Source organism: Caenorhabditis elegans, chromosome I (assembly GCF_000002985.6).
Source record: "Caenorhabditis elegans chromosome I".
NCBI classification, from domain to species: domain Eukaryota; kingdom Metazoa; phylum Nematoda; class Chromadorea; order Rhabditida; family Rhabditidae; genus Caenorhabditis; species Caenorhabditis elegans.
The window spans coordinates 4,580,646-4,605,413 of NC_003279.8; the positions used below are offsets into that span (position 1 = coordinate 4,580,646).

Genomic DNA, 24,768 nt, shown 5'->3' on the forward strand with positions numbered 1-24,768 from the left:
TAGATATTATAATAGGGAGAATCGCCGTTCAATTCAACTCGAAAATAAAATTTGAAAAAACATACATTCGAAAGTATTATGCAATTATAATTTAGTACAATTCAAAATTAATGGAAAACATGAACACAGAATACAGATTAAAAGGGAAAAATCACAATTGGGTAGTACCACAACCAAAACCCATGGGAGACAAGATAAAAAATGAACCAGTCATCACGAATTGAAAGGCAAGGGGCCGAGATGTTGGGGGGAAGGAATGATGATATTTTGAAATTTACATGGACTTTTTTTTTGTTTCAAAGTTTTGAATGAAAATTAATAATTAAGAGGCAGAATTATTGAGCAATTATCGTTCTTGTTGAAGTTGATGCATAAGGAGAAGATCCTCTTGAGAAGGTTCGTAGATCCGGCTCAGAATTATTTTGTCTTTGAAAAGCTTGGCGAAGAGCAAGTAATTCGCAAACATGAGCAACACGAAGGTGACAATGTGTTGCCAGTCGTTGGTGAGCACAAGCATCCAGAATTGAATGAATATCAGCAGGAATTCGAACGAGCACATGATATTGATCAGATTGTTCGGTTTTCGGAGCACTTTCTGGAAATTTTTTTAATGGGAATTTAGAAACGTTTACTACGTTTAGTTTTCTAATTTAATTTAAAATTTTCGAGAAAGGAGAGCTATTTATGTAGTTTCGGTAATACTACAAAATTACTTTTTTTATTAAAAATAGTGTTAAAATAAAGAAAATCACTAAATCTATCTGAAAATAAGATTTGGTCAAGGTGAAGCAGTTGAATTTTTTTAAAGTCCTAAAAAATGATGTCATGTTATTTTCAAACGCTTTAGTAAATTGGAATAATATTCTCTGATAAATCAAGTGATATTCTATATTTTGACACTAATTTTTAATGAAAAAAAAAATTAAAAAATATTGAAACAACACGGCCGTGTTTTAATTATTCCGAATTAATTCTTATACGTTAATGTATAAATTTCAATTTCAAAACATTACTTACAAAGAAAGTGTTATGCCGAGAACTTTCCGGATGTGCGGCCACAGTTCTTATCGAATTCGAAGATTTGGCTCGATAGCACCTGCCGTCCGGCATTTGAACAGTCTCTCCGTCATTATAGAGACAAAACTCGCTCCATGGCGTTGGAGCCGAGCTCATACTTCCAGTATGGCCAATTCGTGGACCTTCAATTTGATGCCAAGATCCGAGATGAATAGCTGCTCGGTGTAGAAGATCCAAATAATTTAGAGGAGATAGATATGCCACGTAGAGAGAGAAGGCAGTCAATCCGACGACAATTGCAAGTTGACATTCCCATACCTCGTTGATGAGGATTTTTTGTGGGATTCCTTGGCTTGTTTTGAACTGAAAAATCGTTGAATTTAGTAATCGATCGGTGAATTTTGCAAAAAAGCCGGGGTTTCTTAACCGTGTGGCACGGCTTTTTGTTGCTTTTTTTGAAAATAAAATTCAGATTTTGCCTTTTTTTTTTTTTTTGAACGAAAATGTTATTAAATTTGAATAATTCTCATAAGATTTTAAGGATATTTCATGTTTTTACAACCAATTTAGCATGAAATATCCTCAAAATCCTATAAGAACTAAAATTAATAAAATTTCCAATCAAAAAAGGAAATAAAACAGGCAGAATCGAAATTTTATTGAAAAAAAAAATCAAAAGACCGTGCCGCAGGGTTGCGAAATTAAGTTCCGCTTCTTTCTCTGTGTACAGGTTACTGAAGGCACTTACGGGCACGAAAATGCATGGAAGCATAATACTGAGAAACGCTGTGGAAACTCCTGCAAATATGCTTTTTTTGACTCTGAGCACCAGGTCATCGATAAGAACTTGAATCTCTTCACGAATTTGAGCTGGACTATCACTGCACATGTGTAATACTGATTCTAAATCAATTTGGGCAGGTGGTGACTCCGAAAGACGTTCACAAACATCTGAGAATTCGATTTCTCGTCGTCGCCATTTTCCAATTTGTTCACGGAACCGTCCGAGCCATCCGATGATTTCAGATCGGAAAATGAAGGCGTAGAATAAGATTCTGAAACAAATTTATTAAATATTAAATAATTTATTAAATAAGTTGAATTTTATCGATTCTTTATTAACTTTTCTATGAGTTGGATTAATTGGTCTTTTTATCGATGTTTGGATTATCCAAAATGACCAATTGCGCCATTTTGTTCCAAAAGCTTTCATTAGAATAGAGAATCACTTTATTTATTTTAAAATATCATTCATTTAAATGTAAGCATCTCAAAAAATGCACAAAAATGTCCTGAAACTTGTCAATTGCCTAAAAACAATGCTCGATAATTCGATAATCGACAAATTTGCAATTTTCAGGTCATTTTTAAGCATTTCTTTGTTTAAACTGAAATAAATTATATTTTAATATATTTAAACAAAGTGATTTTCTATACTTTGACACTAATTTCTAATAAAAAATGCTGAAACAAGATGGCGCAATAGGTCAATTTGACTGTGTATTTGCAAAAATCCGACAACTTACGGAAATAAAAACCAAAGCACAGATCTACTCGGAAAATCGTGACAGACTCGATTAAAACTGAAAAGGAAGCTCGTAATGATCAGTGTCATCACTGGTGTTTTAATTGCTGCATATTCTACAATCATCAGGCTCGACTGAATAAACTGCGACTGGTTGGCGGATATTGTGGCGATCACTTCAGTTATCTGCACAATTCTTTATTATTGATTTCTATTTTAATAAATGTAAGGCATTACCGTTTTCCAGAAACAGACGGTTACCCTCCAGCCAAGTAAAAGGCCAACACATGACAGGAAATATGGATTTATGAGATGGAATTTCTGAAAATAATGGACATATTGAATTTCCTGTTATCCTTTTTCACACTTACAAGTGAATAATGCCAATACGACTTCGGAAGCCACCAAAGAGTTTTGTATATATTCAGATATTGTAAAAATAAAGCCAATACTGAATATAAAAACAAAGTGCATTCGAAAAATAGCTCTCCTTGTGTGAACTGAATATCCGGCCATATAGGATGGACGGAAAGCGTTACACCACTCGCTCTTGGGATTGAAGCTGGCACGGAAGGAGCTTGTGGTGGAGGTGCCGGCACTCGTCTTCGAGGCGGCATATCTTACTTAAATTCCACAAAATGTATTACGATTCTAGGCAGAGTGACAATGTACTTGTTGATGGAAAATTCACCGTTTTGTTTATTGTATTAATTCAACTTTTGATGTAACAATTTCATTAGAAAAACAATAACATTTATTGTGGTGGTGGGGCTCCACGGCCGAATCCGGCTCTGTAGACTGGGGCTCCTCCTGGTCCAGCCTCGGTGACCTTCTCGGTTCTGTAGGCTTCACGGTCTCCCTTCTCGCCTTGAGCTGAATATTTTCAGCAATCAATAAAAGTACTTGTAGGACAAAACTTACCGGCGCGTGGGGCTCTATCCTCGTGTGGGACACGGATCTCTCTTGGCTTGGTCTTGATGGTGGCTGGGACGATCTCAGCTGGAAGAGCGAGGTACTCACGGAGGTACAAGATTCCGGCGTCGGTCAAGTACCAGTAGTAGTGGCGCCAGGCAAATTGCTCCTTAACCAACTCGCGGGAGGCAAGAGACTGTAATCACAATAGATTATTGATTTTTTTAATTATGGGAAAAATAACTCACCTTCAAAGTCTTGATGACCTCAAGGTTGGAAACTCCCTCGATGTTTGGGTGAGTCTTGGCATTGAAGTCTTTCTTGGCGACAGTCACTCCCTCGTTGAAGAGGTACTCATAGATGAGCTTGGTGTGGCTTTTCGGGATGAACATGATGACCGCAAGTTCTGAAACAAATACACAATTTATAACAATGCACAATTTTTTACGAAATAGGAAGAGATTTTTTGGCGATTGGAGGAATCTTCAAAAGTAGGGCAGAAACAAGAAAAATCGATTGAGATGCATTATTTTTGGGACTCAACAGAATTCCACCTGGAAATTCAGGATTGATTGCTTATTAGAGTATAAATTTTCACTTTTTTAACACAATAAGTCACTAAATTTTCAAAGAAACGGGATTTTGGAAAAAAAAATTGAAAGAAAAGAGGTACAACGAAATTCTTCCGACTAATGCATTACATAGGGGCACACACGCAGCGACACAGAGAAACAAGTGATTTTGGTTAAATTCGCACAGCCGAAACGAGTGTTACCGTACTCTTGCTGCGTAGCGCCCCTATCTTTTGCATTAGAGGAGTTTTGAAGAGAGGAAAGAATTTTTTCGTTTTTTTTTCGAGGCCTATCCCAACTCCTTGTTCACGAATGTTTTAATTTTGGGAATAATTGATTATTGGAAATTAAATTCGTTATTTTTATAAGCTACAAACAGATCCTTGATAATTGTCGTTGATTTTACTTTATCCTAAATTTATCTCAAAAATGTTGAAATTCAGATTCGTCAAGCGAGGGCCTATCAACAATGAAGGTCGAAACCTGCGTTTACTCCGGATACAAGATCCACCCAGGACACGGAAAGAGACTTGTCCGTACTGACGGAAAGGTGAGTTCAGTTTCTCTTTGAAAGGCGTTAGCATGCTGTTAGAGCTCGTAAGGTATATTGTAATTTTACGAGTGTTGAAGTATTGCAAAAGTAAAGCATAATCACCTTATGTATGTGTTGGTGCTATATCTTCTAGTTTTTAGAAGTTATACCATCGTTAAGCATGCCACGTGTTGAGTGCGACAAACTACCGTTTCATGATTTATTTATTCAAATTTCAGGTCCAAATCTTCCTCAGTGGAAAGGCACTCAAGGGAGCCAAGCTTCGCCGTAACCCACGTGACATCAGATGGACTGTCCTCTACAGAATCAAGAACAAGAAGGTACTTGAGATCCTTAAACGCAGTTGAAAATTGGTAATTTTACAGGGAACCCACGGACAAGAGCAAGTCACCAGAAAGAAGACCAAGAAGTCCGTCCAGGTTGTTAACCGCGCCGTCGCTGGACTTTCCCTTGATGCTATCCTTGCCAAGAGAAACCAGACCGAAGACTTCCGTCGCCAACAGCGTGAACAAGCCGCTAAGATCGCCAAGGATGCCAACAAGGCTGTCCGTGCCGCCAAGGCTGCTGCCAACAAGGTAAACTTTCTACAATATTTATTATAAACTTTAGCATGCTGTTAGAGCTTGTAAGGTATATGTGATTTTACGAGTGTTGAAGTATTGCAAAAGCAAAGGACGGGCACAATTGCCATGTGTTGGTATTATTGCTTCAAGTTATTTGAAGCTGTAATATCAATAAGCATGTCTCGTGTGAAGTCCGACAATTTACCATATGCATGAAATTTAAAAACAAGTTAATTTTGTCAATTCTTTATCATTGGTTTTCAGGAAAAGAAGGCCTCTCAGCCAAAGACCCAGCAAAAGACCGCCAAGAATGTGAAGACTGCTGCTCCACGTGTCGGAGGAAAGCGATAAACGTTCTCGGTCCCGTTATTGTAATAAATTTTGTTGACCGTTAAAGTTTTAATGCAAGACATCCAACAAGAAAAGTATTCTCAAATTATTATTTTAACAGAACTATCCGAATCTGTTCATTTGAGTTTGTTTAGAATGAGGACTCTTCGAATAGCCCAGTACAGTGTTCTTACTGTTGGGTTCGCCATTTATATGTACCGACTGATTGAAGAAATTCCGATAGACATAAGGAATTTAAATTCGGATTCTCTCGAGGGGATCATCAACTCCGATGAACTATGTGATGTCACCGTCAGCAATAGGAATCGTGGGCTTTTAGTTCGAAACGACTCTTTAGATCTTGATATTTTGAAAGCAAAATTCACTACATTTTTCAGCAAAAGATAGTTAGTTTTCTGGACTTATTAAAAAGGATAATATGGTTTCAAAAATTCAGTCTCACTCGATTTCTAAGCGAACAAGTTCCTTTTCTGCACGTGATCGATGAAGCTCTTCTCGTGAAACGATTTGTGATGTGTGCATGCTTTATGGTATTCTGTTTAACAGTGATCTGGTTTCTGGTGATTCGAAGAATGGGAAATCTCATTAAAAGATTGTCAGTGCTGAATCAGCTGGAAGATGCGGAATCTGTTGAATGGGCGAGATGCATCAGAGAGTTTACACAAGAAAAGCTCGCAGTACTGTGCTTTTGCATAGTTCCACCGTTTGCACAGACGGATAAGTTAGTTTCAGACAAAATAAAGTTATTCCGGGAACACAAAATTCTGAGAATTCGTAGTGTGCAACATATTTGACGCGCAAATACCTCGTAACGAAAACTACAGTTATTCTTTAAATCACTACTGTAGTGCTTGTGTCGATTTTCGAAGTGAATTTCTTTCCGAATTGTGACATCGATATTCTACTTTCCTTCGTTTCTTCGTAATAAGTTTTTTTTGCTAAGTTTTAATATTCTGTAAATTAAAAAAAAACGATTTTTACTCATGTCGAAACCCGAGCCCGTAAATCGACATAAACGCTACAGTAGTCATTTAAATAGTTACTGTAGTTTTCGCTACAAAATATTTTCGCGCACAGCCTTCTCACGTGGAAATGACCCAACAAGGGGGCTTGCGCGTTTCTCGTGAGCGTGGGAAAATTTTACCGTTGAAAAGTGATTTCCTTCAGTTTTCACGGGTTTAAAATCGATTTCAAACTTTTTAATTACGTATCAATTGTAAAGCTAATTAAGGGCAAGGTGGAAAAAAAAGATTTTTGATTTTGGTTCAAAAATAAAAGCGCTGATATAAAAAGAAAAAACCGCTAAAAATTGAGTTTTTCTCATATTTCGTATATTTATCATCATTTTTCTAGTGGAATTTGATGTTCATTTGAAAAGTAATCTTCCACCAAGGCTTATATTATGAAAAATATGAAGAAAAACAGTAAATTGAAACGTTTTCGGTAATTTCTCAATTTTGCACGCGATGCACGAGAAGTGCGCCAACAAACCGATTTCCACTGGAGGAGACTGTGTCGCGTCGAATACGTTGTGTAATGTGCATTTTCAGAATTTAGTGTTCCCGTAATATTTAAAGTGTAAATAAATCGGTAAATATTTCCATTTCAGTAAACACTACATCGACTTCGGTGAATACGTTCGTGATACTTTTGCCCTTCGTTCTCGATGCACCGATTTGACATTATTCGCTTGTTGGTACTGTTTCATTGCAATCTGCCACGTGGCAACGAACACAATTTTCAGTCGATATGTCAAGGTTTCAGAAAAAGAAAAACAAAATGTTTTTTAATTCAGTTCATTTTCAGACGATACATCTAGTTCAAAGGCCGTTAAAAACTAGAATACGAGGCCAAGCCGTGTTTCTTGTGCAATTTTTCACGATGAATTCTATCGCAGCACTCGCTGCAATACTTTTTGGAGCCGCTGGACTTAGCTTCATGTTTATTCACTTTAATTATGCAGCTATTTTGTTTTTGGAGGTAATTCTGCAAGGAAACGGGAGACAGAATAACTATCAAATCTGAATCAGGGTTGTGGTTTTTTTGGCAAAAAATTATTTTTTTGGTGTTTTTCGTCCAAAAAACAAAAAGTGAGGGTCCTGATTTTAATTAATCCGGAAATTCAATGAAAAATATTAATTAAAATTTATTCAGAGCTATCGAGTATTTGTTCGATCCTTATTTGTGCTCGGTCGGCTATCAGTAAGCACTTCAACTGCTCGAATGAATGATATTGAAGAACAGGTGATTTTGATATTAAATAAAGAATTTTTGAAGGTCTTCAAGCCAAATTTAGCAATTTTTTCGCCGATCCGGTCTTGACACGACAATTTTTGTTAAATTAAATTGGGTGCACCTTTAAAGATTACTGTAATTTCAAACTTCAGTGGCTTTGGAATTTTCTTCGTTTTTTTCATATTTTTTTCTTTAAAGTATATTCAATTATTGAGAGAAAAAACAGTAAAAACACATAAATTTTAAAAAGTCGATGAAAATTCCAATGTTTGAAACTACAGTACTTTTTCAAGGTGCACACCCTTTTACATTTAACAAAATTGTCGTGGGGAGACCGTGTACCGGAGGAAAAATTTTGCCAAAAATATTTGAAAATTAAATTTTTTTAAATAATCAAACATTTTAATTTTTTTTTTCCAGAAACACTTATCAGACGAAGAGATTACTGATTTGATTGTGAACAGCCAGAAAAGAATTGGAAAATATTTGAATTTCCGGAATATCTACATAACCTCTACGGTTTTCGTCACTTTTCTTCTCAATATTTTATATGCGGTAAGACATTAAGTCAGAAATCATTGAAAAATGTGATTTTTCCGGAAAAGTAACGGTTTTTTCAAACGAAAATTATGGGTTATCTAGAAATTTGCACTGTGCAGGAAAAATTTAGTTTTTTAACTCGAAAAACCACTTGTATTTATAGAAGAAAGATGGCAATGAAGCTTAGTACAATTCAATTTTTGCAATAATTAATTTTTTTGCAATAAAATAATTTTTTGGTGGAAAGCAAAACACAGTCTTGGGTCTCACCCCGAAAATAAGATTAACATTGTCAAACTTTTGAAATTCAAGATTTCTTTTTCCAGATCACGGGTCTCTTGATTAATCGAAAAATGCTTGCCTTCGGATTCGCGATCGGAGCCAACCAAGTTATCGATGATATTCTTAACGGGAGAGAATACGGTTCGACCGAATTATTGTAAATTATTTGTGTATGTTGTATATAAACAATTTGACTATATTTATTGAAATGATTTTGTTATTCAAGATCCAAGAGAAGCAGACATAGAAATGAAATGAAGAGAATTATGCATGAAAAATTAAGAATTTTCAAAAATTCCAAAACCCGTAATTGGAAAACGATGAGAAAGAGATTTGAGATCTAACTATAGAATAAGATTAATTTAATTTTTGGAGCAACAAAAAAAGATGAGGGAAACCATATTTTAAAGCGGTTTTCTGAGTAAAAGACGAATTAAACGTGGCAATGACTCTTCTACCATTGGTTCCACAGGCCGTCTCCATATCGGATGCTTGATTTTCGTGCTTTCAGTGAGCAAAAACTGCCGTTTTCGATGAGCGGGATGAAGTGGGAGAGATCTTCGTTTCACATAATGTGTGCAACAACGGACACATTGAACTGGTGACGTATAAATTGCACAGGATGAATTACAATCGCATTGGGTACTGTAGGTGACGTGGAATCCGAGAAGTATCAGAAGACCCAAACCGATGAGCCCAGGCATTTTTTGTGGAAGGGACTGGAAAAATATGAATGAAATTAGGTATTTTGAGAGAAAACTTCGGAGTATAAGGATTTACAGAGAAGTTCAAGAAGAAAAGGTGAACGGAAATTAATAAAGAAAAACACTGTTAGGTCCCACCCAAGTTTTACGTTACCACAGTCCTTCTGGATTCCTGGAGTTCCAGTTCGAAACGTGGATCGTGTCGGGACCCAATTCGAATTTTTTTAAATACTATATTTTCGATATTTTCACAACAAAACACGGTGGCAGGTCTCGCTCGACGCGACGAATTGAAAAAAAAGTTCCATAGGTTTGAAAGTACAGTAATCTTTGAAGGCGCACATGCTTTTTCATTTAACATGACGAAAAATTGTCGTGTCGAGACCGGGTACTGTATTTTTAGGGAAACAAGTTTTTAGAGAAGAATCGCAAAATTGTTTTTTTTTGAAACAACTGGAGAGATATTCTTTATTCTTAAATTTTTAAAAGATTTCTTCAAAGATGGTTTTTAAAAATGTATATGGGTCACAATGGTTGACAAAATTAAAAAAAAAGATTACAAAAAAATGGAATATTTCATAACAGAGTTCTCAGAAAATTCGAAATTGTGCCGGATATTTATAGAAAAGTATGGGCGGAGCCTGTTGAATTTTTGATCTTTTTTTCATGTTTTCCCATCTTAGGACAAATGGGATCTCATTTTGGGGTGGGCGAGACCATGTTTGCTCAGATTTTGAAATAGGAATTTTGGAGAAGGGTTTTTGGGCTGCTCTTCGTGAAAACACAAATGTTCAACAAAAATTTGAAATTACAGACCGCAAAATGCACAATTTTATGATTTTTGTACGATCTCGAAGCGACAAATTTTTATTAAATGCGAAAAGGTGTGCGCCTTTAAGGAGTACTGTAATTTCAATATTTTGTTGCTGCGGAATTTTTTATCGATTTTTTGGTAAAAAATACAACTCTTCATTCTAAAAACTTAAAATCAACAATAAAAATGCACAAAAATTCCACGACAACTAAAATTTTAAATTACAGTACTCGTTAAAGGCGCACACCTGTTTGAATTTAATTTTTTTTAAACTGTTGTGTCGAGACCGGGTACCGTGTTTTTTTTACACAAAAATCGCGAAAAATTTGAAAATGTTTCCAATTAAGATGCTAAAAATAGGTATCGGTCAACACAGTTGAAAGACTAAAAACTTTTTGCACACTAATACAGACTGCATAGGCTCCGCCCACTACAATCGGAAGTCATGTGCTGTCCGTCGGAGAAACAGTTCTTTGTGGTGTTTTCAGAGAAAAAGAGACAGGCGAATTACGCGCGAAGCACGTATTTTATGACGCAAATTAGATAAAAGGGATGAGTGTTTTTAATTTTTAATTGATAGGCACTCGTGAATTTATTGAGAAAATTGCCGGAGGTTGATTTTTTTTTCAAAAAAAAAATCTTTTCACAGACGGCCGAGAAATTGAAAAAAAAAAACTGGGCCACAACAAGGGACTGCAGGCAATTTCTGGCCGAGTTTTGTGTTTATCTAGGAAATAATATTTTTGAAATTTTGAAGAAAAACTCGGCCACCGAGGTTCTTTCGAGTATGGTACTGTATTTTTTTACAAGAAAAATTTGTCATGAATATTTTTTTGAAGATCTAAAAAATTTGATTTCTAAAAAATCGTGGTAGGACCTACAGTACGTTACTGTAGCTACCGTAACCTATAAGTTAAACCCTTTAAGTTCAAGATTTTCCAAAAAAAAGAAGCACAAGCACACATATGTGTGTCTGACACAGATCGTGTACAATTTACAGAAAAAATTCATTCAATTTTAATCCGATTATTAAATTATTAAAGTTCAATTGGTCTTCGACGACGTAGATCATGACCTAATTTAATTATGATCTTGATCAAAGATTTTCCGGAAAAAAATACCATTTCAAAATGGAGCGCTGGAGCGTGTTTACTGAAACTGATTTTTCAAAAAAATACTGTAGCTACAAAAGGAATTTTTTTGACGGTACCGTAACCAGTTCTAATTGCTATAGTGAATACTATAAGTGAAAAATACACACTACAGTAATCCGGTTACAATGCAAACTAAGGATTACTGTAGAATAGACAAAGTACAGTAACCCAAAGTTTGCATACAAATATCAAAGTTTAAATATTAAACTAAAATAACTAGTCAGAAAAAATATTACGGTAGGTGAAAATAATACTTTTTTTTGAAAAATTACAGATATGGCGTACTGTTACTAATTACGAAAATTATAATGTAGCGTTACAGAAATCCTATGACAATTTTTTGTTACGGTGCGATCCAGGATTAATGTAGAATAAAAATACAGTAACCCAAATTCAAATTGTAAGAAATATGAAAGTTAAAATGTCAAACTAAACCGAACTAGTCAGAGAAAGGAATTGGAAAAATTGGAGTCATAAAAATGGGTGGGGTATGTTCTGAACTGAAAAGTTGATAGTGAATGCACAGGCTGCGGGGGAGGGCTTCTCCGAAAAATGGGCGGGAACTATTTAAGGAAATTGTAGAGAAGAGACGCAGACAGGAAAATGAAGGGTGGTATATCTTAAAGGGGCAAGACAAGGGGAGAGAAAACGAGTCTAATGTGATAAACTACTCAGTTCCTCAGATAAATATTAGGATGAGAAATACGTTTTCTTGTTTTTTTTCCTGTATCGTGATTTTATATATAGTATGATCTTCTTTTCAAATTTTAACCTTTGACTTGTGGTTACAGGACAGAAAAATAAATGCAAAGTTTAAAAAAATGTTGTTGATAAAATAGAAACTATGGGTTAAGTTCTTGCGATTTTTACCGATTAAAAACACCGTACTAGGTCTCGACACGTTTTTTTGAAGCGCAATAGGGTGTGTGCCTTTAAATATTAATATTTTATTCATAGACGATTTCACCAAATTTGTGATAAAAAATGTTTTGGAAACGCGAGAAAGTTATGAAAAATTAATGAAAAGAAAAGTACAGTACTCTTTGAAGGTGCACGCCTTTTTGCATGGAACAAATATTGTCGTGTCGAGACCGGTTGACGTATATGCAAGATGAAAATCGGAAATTTAATAAAAAAAAATTTTTTAAGTTAAATTGAAAACATTTCGTGGGCGAAGATGAAACTTTTTGTGTAAAAACTTCAGTGCCCGTTTTCAACGCGATTAATTGTTCTCAAATTTAAAAGAGTGTGCGCCTTTAAATAGTACTGTAATTTCCAACTATTTGATTTTCAGCACATGTCTTGATGAAAAACTAAAATAAAGGAAACGGTAGAAAACTTTAAAGATCAATGAATTTTCGGCTGGAAACTACAGTAATCTTTGAAGACGCACAAGTTTTTGTTACCCAAAATGTTTCGTTTCGAGAAAGGGATTCAGAGGTAAAAATTGAACAATTTTTAAACTAACCACAGTGCAAATAAATATGTGCCTTTAAATTGATGTTTTACTGTTTTGGAACAAAATTACGATAATGAAAGTATTTTAAAACGTTGCAAATTTTGCTGAAAAGTGTGCAACTTGGAAAATCGGAAAGGAAGAAGACCCTTAAAATGCACCGTTATCAGCAAATGCTTCGACCTCAAAAAGAAATGAGGAAAATTACAACAATTACACACACATTTTCGACTCAATTACAAACAAGTGATGAGTCGATGTTTAATGCTATCAGCTCTTCCTTTTCTCAAAAATGACGATGCAAGCGCAAAGTAAATACAATTCCTAATAACTTGACGCATCAGCTTTTTTGATTTTTTGATATTAAAATATCAGGAAAGAGTTTCGGGGCGTTTTGTTTGCAATCTGCAAAAATGTTCACCAAATGGCTTTACAGAAATGTCACAGGAAGACTGGAACCTTCCCTCAAAGGGGGTACGAGTTTGTATGCATGAGAAATGTCCAAACCAGGTGTGGTCTCGAGAAATTCGGTAAATTGAGAAACTGCCGGTTTGCCGATTTGCCGGAAAAAAATCGTTTGCCGCCCACCCCTGGTCCAAACTAAAGTAAGTGGCAAACAGTCCCCGATGACTTTTGAAAAACAACTTTGTTTGAATATTAATATTTGAACCCTATATGTATATAAAATTTAAAAAAAAAACAAATTTCTGATCGACCAGTTAAAAAAAGTGGTACAATTTTCAAAAAATCCTATTAAATTTAGAAAATTTTTTGGAATTTTTTCACAATGATAGTTGGTCATTGCGGTGCCATATGCGTGTTTTAAAGAAATTTCTCCTCTGGCGCTCCACCCTTAATCTTTAAATGAGTCGCCAAACCTTGGTCAAACATTTCTCAGTCTGCTCCAAGGTCTGCACAAGATCTGACAAATGTTTGCCCAAGGTTTTCCTATTTAAATATTCTGGCTCGCAAGTTAGTCAAGAAGCCCACGGCCACTATACGTTTAAATATAAAACATAAACCACTTAAGCCTAGAACCACGTACTATCACTGTTTCAGGAGGTCAAAGACACGCTGACTACCCGTGATAATATGTAACTTGGCTTCCACCACTATCAACATCCTGCGGACGTTTTCGGGTTCAACAATTTTCCGTAATTATTAAAATTAATTTTTCAATCTGTGATACTGGAAATTAACTATTCAACATTAGAATTATAGCGTGGGGACCGGTGCCTCAACTATTTAAGAATGTAGCTGCAAAATTCCAATATTGAAACTATTGGAATTTTGCAAAAAAAAAAACAAGTACAATACTTTTAAGTTAAATATTGCGGACGTGTTTTCTATTTTCACGGCCATCTCGCCAATGTCAACATTTTGCTTTCATTATTCGATTTTTTTTTCGAAATTTGACTAAAATTTCTGACTTGAAGCATCAAAGTTCAAAGCATACACGAAAAGAGCAACAAATCATATTTCGTGGAGGCAAGTCGAGGAATTCAAATGATGATTATGATGTAATTTGTGATTGTTATTTTGTCCGTGGAATACGTTTGTGTTCGATGAGGGAATTTTGGAAATTTCTGTAGTTTATGTAGTATTTGTAGCTGTCGAAGTTTTGGGAACACAAAGCACGGTTACAGTTCCTAGATTTTTATTTTTGTATTATGGAAAATCAAATAAACCGAAAAGCCAATCCAGGAAAAATGAACATTAACAATCGTGGCGGGACCTAGTTTATTGGCATCTGAAGTAATAATCAAAAATATTTTTATCTTTGGATCCTGTCGGCAAATCAGACCCCAAAGTAGCCGCAGCAAGATTATTTCTAGTCTACGTGTTTCTGGCAGGCGTCTGACCAGGACATAGAGCCTGAAATTTTCAGGACACATTGTATTTGTAATGTGTTAGTATGACATGTTTCTTGGGAACAGCTGAAATGAGAATAATCTACAGAAACCGGGGATATAAATGTATCTAAAAAAACTTCCAGTAGTTTCAAAACAAAAAATAATAAATCTTTTGCCGTAAGATTTTCCTCACCATTTAAAATTCTGTGAAAGGTTGCAAAACAATTTCTCTGTGAGAACATAAATATTACCACACAATATATTTTAGATTTAAAATAAATATTCAGTCAAAATTTTGGTAAATTTCCGTATTTTCGAGCATTACGGTTACGGTTCGAACCTCTAGAACAATGGTTCGAACATCTAGAACACTTCTAGAATGTGAAAAATTTTAACGCGTTTGTGAGAATAAAGACTTCCACAATTTGCACTACTGTAAATATAAAGTTTTCATCTAGATAACATGTATATCCCACCGAAAAAAAACAAATAAATAAGAGTGACCAGTGACAATTCATGAATTCGTAATTAGAGTTATTTGGGATGCTTTCGGCAGTTGACATCACCCTAGTTATTGTACTAGGCTGGAAATTTAAAAGCTAGGACCTAGACTATCCTACCTACAAGGCAACCTATGAGTGCCTATTGCCAAAGAAATAAAAAAGTTTTGCTTTGTTGTCTACAGTTGAGTTCACAAACAATTGAAGTTAGGCAAGTTTTTTATTAAAATCTAATGCTAAAATATAGAAAAAATTTGATTTATCTAAAAATAACTTATTTTATACAAAAAGTGTGAAAAAATGCTGAAAAACTGTCGATAATTTGTCAGACTTTTTTTTTTGAAAATTGGCAATTTTCTGGTATTTTTAAAGTATCTTTCCAGATTTTAAAAATTAGAACAAATTTCAGAATAATCAAATATTTTTCTATATTTTGGCATTAAATTTTAATTTTTTTTTAATGTTGTGAAAACATTTAGCGGTAGGCAGTTTTTTAGAATTGCCGCACACCTCTGAATGGAGATAAAAATACATAAATCTACATCCCGTAACACCTAACACAGGAGTTGATCCTAATTTGAAAAAAATAAGTAGGCAGGCAGGCGCGCAGTTATGAAAGCGTGCCTGTCAAAGTGGGCCAAACTAGGACACCCGGGAGAAAACAAAAATGGAAAATTTGACTACCTGATAACCTTTACCAAAACGCCTAAAAAATACCTGAAACCTGCCTAGAAAGTCATATATATGTTTCCGGTAGTCTCTCCCACTCACATATTTTATGACAAAACTCCAAATGTTATCAGTTTATGTGTACGTATTTCAAAAGTTTTCAATGATATCATTATGTCTCAAAAAACTTTTTTTTGGAACTAAAATTTTGAATTTAATTTCTCCTTTTTCGAATAGTAGCAAGAGATGAAAATATTCGATTTCAATTGTTGCGTGGGGGGATTGAGACGTATTCAAGTGTAGAGAAGAAGAAGAAGAAGATATACATTTCAAATAAAAGTGGTCCGGTGCCAAAATTTCATCGCATTATCCTCTTAAGAATCACCACCCACCCATAGAATGTTTTGTGGGAGTTGCCGAGTTGTCGAGAACTCAAAAAAAAAAGAATTGTAGTAGGGAAAAGGTAATTGGCCTATATGTGGTCCGGTCTTTGGAATACAAAAATTTAATTTATTTCAAAAAACAATTTCCGGGTTACCGTCAATGAAAGGCGGCAAAGGTACCTGGGCAATCTAGAAAGTAGGTGGAAGGTAAATATATATCATTCAGAGGTACCTGCCTACCAAAGAAACCTTGATTTATTTATAGATTCTGAGACAAGATTATTTTGAAAATGAAAATTTTATAAACAAAACCACTGACAGTTTGATGAATTGATGAATAAATCGTTTCAGACTTTCTAGGAAATTACTACAAGTTGAAAATTCAAATTTTGTTGAATGTGTTTTGAGGCAGGCGTATATGATATGCCACATTAATCCACGTGGGAAACTGGAAAATTTCGTTTTCATTTAGTTTTCAGTTTACATTTAATCAACATTTGAAAAGAGTATATTTTTTCTGTCAACAGAAAACTGAGTCCACACCCTATTTAGTTTTTAAAAAAACTATAACCTTGTTAAACTTATCTCATTATTAATATTCCTTATTCACCAAATTCGTGGATTTTTTAAATCTTGAAAACCAAAAAAAAATAAATATTATTAACCAGTTTTTTTATCAATTGAATAATAATTTTTTTAATCTGAAAAGAAAACTATTAAAAAACCCATGTAAAGTCTGCAGAAAAAGAAAGTTCGAGAGTACAGTACCCATTTAAAGGCATTTTTTGTCGTGTCGAGACCAGGTACCGTATATTTGGAGAAAAATCGCAACATTTCGCGTCTGGGTTTTTTTTTAAATATTTTTAGAAAAAAAGTTTCAAAAATAGGAATAATTTACTGATAACCCAGTTGTTGACATTTTCCAAATTCCTTATCATAACTTCAAAGTACTTGTCAAACTATTTGAACACATGAAACCAGCGTGGGGGCCCATAAAAATGTGGTTTTTCACATAGTCAGGCTAATATTTTCGTTGCGGGCTGGCTCACAGACACGGTTGACTTTGAACCCGGAGCCTGCGACTTTTTATTACTTCTGTGTAACAGGCCGTTTACATTATTCAACTGATAAGATGCATCATTGACGACAAACCACTGGAGCTGGTCATTTGTGATATCTCAACAATATAATAATATATTGTTCATTGAGACATATTAATAAAATAGAGAGAAAAAAACAAAGAAAAAGAAAATGTGGGTACATAAGGGAGACAAATGATCATAAAAAACGAAGAATTTAGGGCGAGCGAGAAAGGGGTAAGTGGGCCATGAAAATTAAATCTTACAATAAAGTCAAAAAACAATTGAAAGCATCAGGATTAAACAATATGTCCCGGAGAACAAGAGATTCATGGAAATGAAGATTCAATTACATACACAGGTTATGGAGTAGAAGAAGTTTTCGACTAATTGAGTAAAACAAGTTTAAAAAAAAAAAATTGTTTAAATTCAAGTAGATGCAATGCTTTTAAACATTATTAAGTATTCAATTCAATATCTCTATAATTCCTTATTCAAGATCCATCGGCACCTCATCAGTCTGATCTTCATGATGTTCTGCAACAATTTTCACTGGCTCTTCTGCAGCTTTAAGCTCTGGAGCTGGAGCTGGAATTGGTGCTGGAACTGGAGTCGGTTCGACTGATGGTTTCAATTCATCAAGGGTTGTAGAGGATACGGTTTCTTCTTCGACTGAAAATATTGAAATAATTAGAAATTTCAATCTATTTTTTTTTTTGCAATTTACCACTAGTTTTTTTGACTGGTGGTTCCTCTCTTTCATAGCTTGGAGAACGTCTTGTACGCCGATCCGGGGAACGTGGAGACCGTGGAGAGCGGCGTCTGTAACTTTGTTTTGATTAATTTTTTATTGATTAAAGGTGGAGTTCCATCAATGGGAATTTTACTTCAAAATACTCAAGCTGGCCAATTAACTACAAAAAGGAAATGAAAAAAAAATGCATGAAGCATGAAAATATTATTTTTACGATTTTACAACTCTTGCTAATCTCCTAATTTGAATTACCGCGCGTTTGACTCTGAACTCCGCCTAAAACAATGCCGCAGTTCGGCTTTTTTTCCAATTTCGACGCAAACTCTGCTTTTTTTGTGCGGTTTTTCCAATTTTTATAATTTTTAGCAAAGGCCAGAAATACTCAATAATTGTTTCTTATTTGAAAATTTTTGGATGTTAGCAGGAGTTGCAAAAGCGCTGTTTTTTTTTCAAATTTAACGCAGCTTTTTCGTTTTTCTTTTGTGGTACTTCTGAATTTGAGACAATTTGCATTTTTTCATGCCTACTCCACTTTAATTACAGATCAGTCTAACAAACCTTGATTCACGACGATCATCACGTCTATCATCACGGCGGTCATCATCACGACGATCATCATCTCCCCAACGAGAACGTCTCCTAGCTCCCATATCATCTTGTCTACGACGATCAATTTGAGAACGATCACGATCATAATCACGATGTTCTCTTCCTCCATCTCTTCCTGCACCACCGCCGCCGCGCATCTCTCGTTGTTCACGATTCCACATTTCAGATTGATCCAAAAGACGTCCACGTCCATTTTCCGGACGGAATGGTGGACCTCCACCACCTCGTCTATCAAAATGTGGTGGTGGTGGACCACCGTGTCCTCCACGTCCACCACGGAATGATGGTGGTGGTGGCATATGATGCATACCGCCACGTGGTGGTGGTGGGAATGAGCTCATTGGACCAGCTCCACGGCCAAATGGTGGTGGTGGTGCGCCAGCGTTGAATCCTTGTTGGAACTGAAATTTTTGATTAGAATAGACATTTTAAATAACATAGAGCGGGTTTTACTACGTGACCTAGGAAAATCATGCACCCAGATTTTTCTGAAACTTGCCGAAAATGATCTTATAAAGGGTTTATATCGTTCTGTGGTGGCGATTTTCGAATGAAAATTTTTCTTTTTTATTTTAAATGGGTGGCCGAGTTTTCTGTTTTCTTTTAGCATAAATTTTTTCATTTTTTCGAAATTTTGAACCACCGAAACTCGTTCATTTGGGCAAATTTCGAGTCTTTACAATCCAAAAACTCAGAAGTCATCCTTTAATAACTTCTTACCATTGGTGGTGGTGGCTTATTTGGATCGAATCCCATTGGTGGAATACCCTGTGGTGGTGGAGGACCAACTCCTGGCGGTGGTGGAGCCGGTGGATATCCTGGAATTCCGGGTGGTGGTGGAGCATTGAGATTGAACTGAAATTAATTTGGTAAGATATAAAAGTCTACAAAAATCATTATTAAAGAGATAAATTACCATCGGTGGAACACCTGGAGGAAGACCTGCAGGTCTTGGTTGACCGGGTAATTGTGTGAGTTGATGTTGGAATGGGAAACCCATTGGAGGTGGATGTGGGACTGGAGGTTGAATATTTGGTGGTGGTATAGAAATCACTGTTTCGCCGGTTTCTTTATAAAGCAATTTCTTTTCAATTGGTAGAGATTCAATATCCAACATAGCTCCTTCACAAAGTGCCACTAAATCCAGCGGAAGTTTTTCATATGGGATTTCCAAGACTCCACGATTAGAATCCCATAAATCAGAAAATTGATCTGAATCCATCCCAGGACTTCTTGCCCAGTAAACTTTGACCATTTTCTTGGCGACCGAAACTTCACGCATTTTTGAAACAACATCGTTCGCAGATCTTCGATTTTCCATTGTGATGTAGGCGCATGCACGATTTCCGATAACTTTAACACGAGATGCTTCTCCACATGATTCGACGGCTTGCTTCAAATCGTTTTCAACTATATTTGTGGGGATTTTCTTGAGCCAAAGTGTACGTGAGGCGACTGTAAATTGAAGAAAATATTAATTTGTTTGAATTTCAATAAATTTGTTAAGATATTGTTTCGATACAATATTTCAGGAATTATTTCATAGTGATTTTGTATGATTTTTACAAGGAGCACCAATTTTTTATACGAAAAAGACTTCGAATGATTTTATTATTTTTAAAATCAAAATTGAAATCATCCAAAAATCCCTTTTTTTTGGAAGTTTTTTAGCTCTTCTTGTAAAATCATACAAAATCGCAACTCGTTGTTGTAAAACATACTAATAGTAAATCCAATTCTAACAGGTGGCAATCCCATTCTTCTTCTCTCTTTGCTCTCTCTTTCCTTCTCTTTTTCCCTTAATCGAGCTCGTTCCACATCTCCACTATTGTTAATTCCACTATTTCCACCACTTAATTCCAATATTTTTTTCTCTGGACTCTGTGCGGCTTCATTCAACATTGCTTGCTGTTGAGCTGCTGCGGCGGCTTGGAGGTCATTTAACATTGGATTAACACCATGTTGAAGAGCAAATGGATTAAGCAATGGATTTCCAAGCATAAGAAGATTTCGCTGAGCATTTGGATTTCCTTGTAGAGCTTGAAGTTGAGCAGCACGTTGTTGCAGTTGGAGCATATTCTGAGCATTTTGAACATTCATCAGTTGGGCTTGGTTGAGGCCTGAGAGATTTGGAAGTCCGAGCTGTTGATTTGGAAAACCTGGCGGCAGAGATTGTTGAAGAGCCATCAGATTTGGTGGTGGAGCTCCCAATGTTAAAGCTGCTGACGATGTTGGAACAATATGTTCGCCTGGGAACGGAAGACCAAATGGATTTCCTTGAGGTATCAAGACTTCAGCGAGTTTTGCGAGTATTTGAGGTTGAGTAAGCAAACTTTGAGCCAATCTAGAATTTGAAAAAAAAATTAGAAACATTCTGGAATTAAGAAAAAAATAAAATGCATCAAAAACTCACAACAGGACTTGAGCATGTGGCAGATTTTTCTGTTTCTCTGGTTGTGGTTCCTTTTCCTTCTCTTCTTCATCATCCGAGTATTCAAAATCTTTTGTTAACACATTCTGTATACTACTTCCATTAATCCGATTATTCTCCGCTAGAACTTCTTCTACTTTTTGACTCAAGGATCCAGCGAATATTTGAAGTGCTCTCTGGAGAAGATTCTTGTCCTTACTTAAAACTCCACTGCGATCTATGCCGAACTTCTGAACCAATTCCAACATTTCTCTCTCAGAAATAGTTCCAAGGAAGTAATCTTCAGAAAGCACAAAGTTCGGAATATCTGGGACAGATCTCAGAGCAGATGATGGTCCAGCACCGAGAAGTCCATCATCCGGATGTGGATTTGTAGGAGTACGAGATTTCGGTTGAGACGATGATGAAGACCTTTTTGGCTTTTTCTTGTAAACTCCGGAATAAATGCTCATATCAGCCTGTTTTCCCTTCACGGCGAGCTCAACTTCCTCGAAATCGATAGCTAAAAATCAAACTTTTTTTTTGAATTCTCCACCATAATTACTTACTTAATCCAGAAGCCTTGCACATCTCTCTCAGTGGTTGAATCTCTGATTCCTTGAAAACTTTATTGGACATCCACAAATTAAGAGTTCTAACTGTTCTCATTTTCTCTTTCTGTCCACACTTTAACAGCGGCATCAAAAACTTGTCAAACTGCTTCATAAACCGTGGGCCAAATGTGTCTTTTTCTTTAAGTTGATGTTTTGAAGCACGGACTATTGAATCGATTACATAGAGCACATTTAGACGTTGATCTGGCTTGCACTGAAAAATCATTAATAAAAATAAATAAATTATTTAATTTAAATTTCGATTTCTCGAAATCATTCTAACCTTATTGATAAGTTTTTCAACTGAAAAAACCACATGCTTATATTGGCTTTTTGCTTTGATCGCAGCCTTTGTTATATCCTGAATCTTGTTCTTGCTCATGTTTTTCGAGTCGAATAGTGACGACAATTCATTATTAAACGATTTCATCACTTCCGTCTCCATGGTGATCCCACTGATGAGAGTTTTGTTCTGAAAAAAGCCAATTCAAATTAAAATCGATAATGCGAAGCGAGAAAATAAACTGAATAAAAGGAATAGTGGAAAGATACAATTGCAGAATTAAGAGTAAAGGTGGATGTGCTAATTTTAACGAATAGCAAATATTCCAAACGCTTATTTTTGAAAAATCGATAAATGCGATATGTCGACGGTTTAAAATCCAATGTAAACTATTTTCCCACTAAGTTTTTTCATGATTTTGATACTTTTTCAGTAGTTGAATATAATTTAATAATTTATGTACAAATTCATCTAATTATAGCGTTTTGAATGAAAATAGGAAAGAAAGCCGGCATAAAAATGGTAAAGCGCCGAGGTCAACACTGTGCCGCACACTTGCAAAACGGCGTGCCAGGCTTGCCAACCGAAGACTCCGCCCACAGCTAATGGTACTCTCGCGCACACAATTGGCACTATTCTGAAGAATTTCATTGTAATATATAATAAAATTATCGATTTTTTTTTCAAATTAAAAAATTCAAAATATTCACATATGATTTAATAATAATCATTTTTTCAGTTTCACATGGCAGAGTCAAGTGATATTCCGAATGGTACTTACACCTTGACCCTCGGGAAGTCATTTGAAGTAAAAGGACGGAAAAGTGACCCTAAGGCAGAGCAATTTCACACGCTAAGATGTAGGTTAACTGCACAATTTTAAGATTAAATATATCAGAAATTTAAAAATATAAAATCGAAATAGCTAAAATTTACAGACGATTTCAAGCCAAGCTCTGTATCAAACAATGCCGACACCTTCATAGCGTTTGGGAACAGCGGTGATGTACATGTCTCTGTACCAAGCGAAGGAGACAATATGACTGTATATAAAGGATCGAAAAAAGAAGCAAAACCGAAAGAATGTCTTCTGTTCTTCGACAAAAAGACCAACACAGTTCGCTTGGAGAAAATTACGAGCAATATTAATGTAAAAAAGACGAGAGATCTAGATCAAGGAACAGAACTCGCATTGAAACGTGGAATCGAAAGATTGAGAACTTCTTCTAATAATCAGCGATCTGGACCATCTTCACCGGAGGAGAAAGCGAAAATTCAGAAACAAATGCAGAGAGATACATCAGATTCGAGTAGTGATTCTGATGGATCATCTGATTCCGACAAATCGAATGGCGATTCCAGTGATGATGAAGATGAGAGCGAGAAGATATTATTGGAAGAAATGAAAAAGCCCAAACCATATACAGAAAGAGAACCCGCACCGCCTTCGTCTTCAAATACCTACAATCACAAAGAAAGCCACGTGGCTCCCTATATATCAAGTAGTGGAAATAAAAACAAAGATTCTGAGGAGAAGTATGGATTGGCACTTAGCGAAAGCTCCGACGAAGATGACTAATTTTAAAACATAATATTATTCAGTGTATTCAACCGTCTTTCTTGTGTACTTGTACTAGTGGTGGCAGTTATTTGCTTCTGTGATTTTTTATTTATTTCAAAACCGGGCTATCTATCGCAATCATAAATTTTTTCATTCAGGCTATTCAACAGTTTTATTTTTTCAGGTTTTCTGTTTAATCCGTGCACTATTTTAAAGTCGAACTAAAGTTTCTCTGAAATTTTTAAAATTCGCTGAAACCATTTTATCAATAGAGCATGCTTCTTGCGCTAAACAGTGTCGTTTGTAGACGTCGATTTTATCTTCAAATTTCTGTGTTTTTCTCACATATTGTTCATGATTTCAGATGGAAACTCACCGGTATATTCCAGAACATGCCGTCCCAATGCCGATTTCAGCGCTATTCAATTCAACAAAAGAACGAATCGAGTACGGAACGGCAGACGTTGTTCGCGTTCAAGTGATGGGTGTAATCGAATCTGTGAAGTTCGGAGATTCTGATGTAGAATACATGATTACTGATAAAGATAATCATAATATTTTGGTTCAAAAAATCCTCACCGTTAGTCTGAATATATCGTGTAACATTGGAAAAAAGTATTAATTTCAGGCTTCTTTCACCGAAGAATCTGCCAAGAAGTTCAACGTCGGGGACCGTGTTGAAGTATTCGGAAAAGTTCGAATTTTGGAGAATGGAAAGAAGTTTTTGAACGCATTTTCGATGCACAAAGCTTCAGATGAACAATTCGCCGCTTTTCAAATAATCTGCCGTTTTTCAGAGAAGTTCTATAAAAAGGCAAGTTTCAGTGAATTTTTAAAAGCCAATAATTGCCCATTTTCCAGCACACACCTATCTTGCCAGCAGGCGCCAGCACCAATGTTCCTACTCGTTTCGGTTTGAAGAACAAAGTGGGAAGTTTGAATCGGTTCCCAATGGGAATGCTGGAACAATCATCTTCTTGCGAAAATAATATGGGAGTGTGGCCAACGGAAATTGAACAATTGGCAGCAGGAATATCGACAAGTGGACTTGTTAAAGAAGAATCAGATGTATCTGAGGATAGCAGTGATGATTCGGATGAAGAGGATGAGGAGGAAGAAGAAGAAGATGATGAGGAAGATTCATTTGATAAAGGACCAGTGAGCCTTGTGCCAATGGCTCGAAAGGAGAAGCCAAAAGAGGAGCCGGAACCAGAATATGATTCCTTCGAAAACGCCTGAATTTATAATATTCAGCTTAATTTTATTTTATCGTGTTCAATTTTCACTTATAGACATCTTGCCTTGTCTTTCATTCCACAATCTGTTTTATAAACTTTTATTTCTTTTTTTTTAAATAATTTCAATTTCTAATATG

General features: G+C 35.6%; 8 protein-coding genes and 4 non-coding genes across 15 annotated transcripts; 7 read left to right on the top strand and 5 right to left on the bottom strand.

The window, feature by feature from the left end:
* Window positions 1-62: 62 nt before the first annotated feature.
* On the bottom strand, window positions 63-3,165 carry tmem-39 (uncharacterized protein; the record flags this gene model as incomplete). 2 transcript variants are annotated; one of them, NM_001025900.5, is made up of 6 exons in its annotated part: window positions 63-595; window positions 1,018-1,380; window positions 1,766-2,072; window positions 2,544-2,728; window positions 2,780-2,863; window positions 2,914-3,165. In NM_001025900.5, 6 exons carry the CDS (start codon window positions 3,157-3,159, stop codon window positions 347-349), a joined length of 1,434 nt encoding a protein of 477 aa, NP_001021071.1. The 2 variants fall into 2 exon arrangements, with proteins under 2 accessions (NP_001021071.1, NP_001021072.1); NM_001025901.6 differs by having other exon boundaries at window positions 568-591; window positions 2,914-3,159.
* A 62-nt stretch (window positions 3,166-3,227) lies between these two features.
* rps-10 (Plectin/eS10 N-terminal domain-containing protein) lies at window positions 3,228-3,860 on the bottom strand. Its single transcript, NM_058997.9, has 3 exons — window positions 3,703-3,860; window positions 3,464-3,650; window positions 3,228-3,415 (listed from the first exon to the last, which is right to left on the bottom strand). Exons 1-3 carry the CDS (start codon window positions 3,844-3,846, stop codon window positions 3,297-3,299), a joined length of 450 nt encoding a protein of 149 aa, NP_491398.1. The 5' UTR covers window positions 3,847-3,860; the 3' UTR covers window positions 3,228-3,296.
* A 262-nt stretch (window positions 3,861-4,122) lies between these two features.
* On the bottom strand, window positions 4,123-4,143 carry 21ur-11631. The gene has a single exon (NR_050075.1).
* D1007.22 lies at window positions 4,142-4,287 on the top strand. Its single transcript, NR_050076.1, has one exon. It is a non-coding gene; the product is annotated as an Unclassified non-coding RNA D1007.22 (non-coding RNA).
* A 182-nt stretch (window positions 4,288-4,469) lies between these two features.
* On the top strand, window positions 4,470-5,531 carry rpl-24 (Large ribosomal subunit protein eL24). The gene is made up of 4 exons (NM_058998.8): window positions 4,470-4,576; window positions 4,798-4,899; window positions 4,945-5,154; window positions 5,407-5,531. Exons 1-4 carry the CDS (start codon window positions 4,496-4,498, stop codon window positions 5,491-5,493), a joined length of 480 nt encoding a protein of 159 aa, NP_491399.1. The 5' UTR covers window positions 4,470-4,495; the 3' UTR covers window positions 5,494-5,531.
* On the top strand, window positions 4,604-4,764 carry D1007.20. Its single transcript, NR_003379.1, has one exon. It is a non-coding gene; the product is annotated as a small nucleolar RNA D1007.20 (small nucleolar RNA).
* mir-353 lies at window positions 5,229-5,338 on the top strand. Its single transcript, NR_002333.2, has one exon. It is a non-coding gene; the product is annotated as a pre-microRNA mir-353 (primary transcript).
* Window positions 5,532-5,627: 96 nt separating the features above from the next.
* D1007.10 lies at window positions 5,628-8,805 on the top strand (the record flags this gene model as incomplete). 3 transcript variants are annotated; one of them, NM_001025897.6, is made up of 7 exons in its annotated part: window positions 5,628-5,879; window positions 5,930-6,214; window positions 7,103-7,250; window positions 7,300-7,473; window positions 7,648-7,737; window positions 8,149-8,283; window positions 8,595-8,748. In NM_001025897.6, the coding sequence occupies 7 exons, from the start codon at window positions 5,629-5,631 to the stop codon at window positions 8,709-8,711; spliced, it is 1,200 nt and encodes a 399-aa protein (NP_001021068.1). The 3 variants fall into 3 exon arrangements, with proteins under 3 accessions (NP_001021068.1, NP_001021069.1, NP_001021067.1); NM_001025896.3 differs by lacking the exons at window positions 5,628-5,879; window positions 5,930-6,214 and adding an exon at window positions 6,589-7,057 and having other exon boundaries at window positions 8,595-8,805; NM_001025898.5 differs by lacking the exons at window positions 5,930-6,214; window positions 7,103-7,250; window positions 7,300-7,473; ... (1 more) ...; window positions 8,149-8,283; window positions 8,595-8,748 and having other exon boundaries at window positions 5,629-5,880.
* Window positions 8,806-8,954: 149 nt separating this feature from the next.
* Window positions 8,955-9,254, bottom strand: nssp-5 (uncharacterized protein; the record flags this gene model as incomplete). The annotated part of the gene is made up of 1 exon (NM_001083132.3): window positions 8,955-9,254. The coding sequence occupies one exon, from the start codon at window positions 9,252-9,254 to the stop codon at window positions 8,955-8,957; it is 300 nt and encodes a 99-aa protein (NP_001076601.1).
* An 8,023-nt stretch (window positions 9,255-17,277) lies between these two features.
* Window positions 17,278-22,021, bottom strand: nrd-1 (CID domain-containing protein). The gene is made up of 9 exons (NM_059002.7): window positions 21,833-22,021; window positions 21,505-21,763; window positions 20,939-21,458; window positions 20,247-20,869; window positions 19,442-19,980; window positions 19,246-19,380; window positions 18,475-18,926; window positions 17,890-17,984; window positions 17,278-17,834 (listed from the first exon to the last, which is right to left on the bottom strand). The coding sequence occupies exons 1-9, from the start codon at window positions 21,992-21,994 to the stop codon at window positions 17,653-17,655; spliced, it is 2,967 nt and encodes a 988-aa protein (NP_491403.1). The 5' UTR covers window positions 21,995-22,021; the 3' UTR covers window positions 17,278-17,652.
* Window positions 22,022-22,571: 550 nt separating this feature from the next.
* Window positions 22,572-23,551, top strand: eaf-1 (Ell-associated factor Eaf). Its single transcript, NM_001379866.3, has 2 exons — window positions 22,572-22,692; window positions 22,771-23,551. The coding sequence occupies exons 1-2, from the start codon at window positions 22,578-22,580 to the stop codon at window positions 23,409-23,411; spliced, it is 756 nt and encodes a 251-aa protein (NP_001367659.1). The 5' UTR covers window positions 22,572-22,577; the 3' UTR covers window positions 23,412-23,551.
* Window positions 23,552-23,757: 206 nt separating this feature from the next.
* Window positions 23,758-24,740, top strand: D1007.8 (Nucleic acid-binding, OB-fold protein; the record flags this gene model as incomplete). The annotated part of the gene is made up of 3 exons (NM_059004.7): window positions 23,758-23,973; window positions 24,022-24,207; window positions 24,255-24,740. 3 exons carry the CDS (start codon window positions 23,758-23,760, stop codon window positions 24,630-24,632), a joined length of 780 nt encoding a protein of 259 aa, NP_491405.2. The 3' UTR covers window positions 24,633-24,740.
* Window positions 24,741-24,768: the final 28 nt, after the last annotated feature.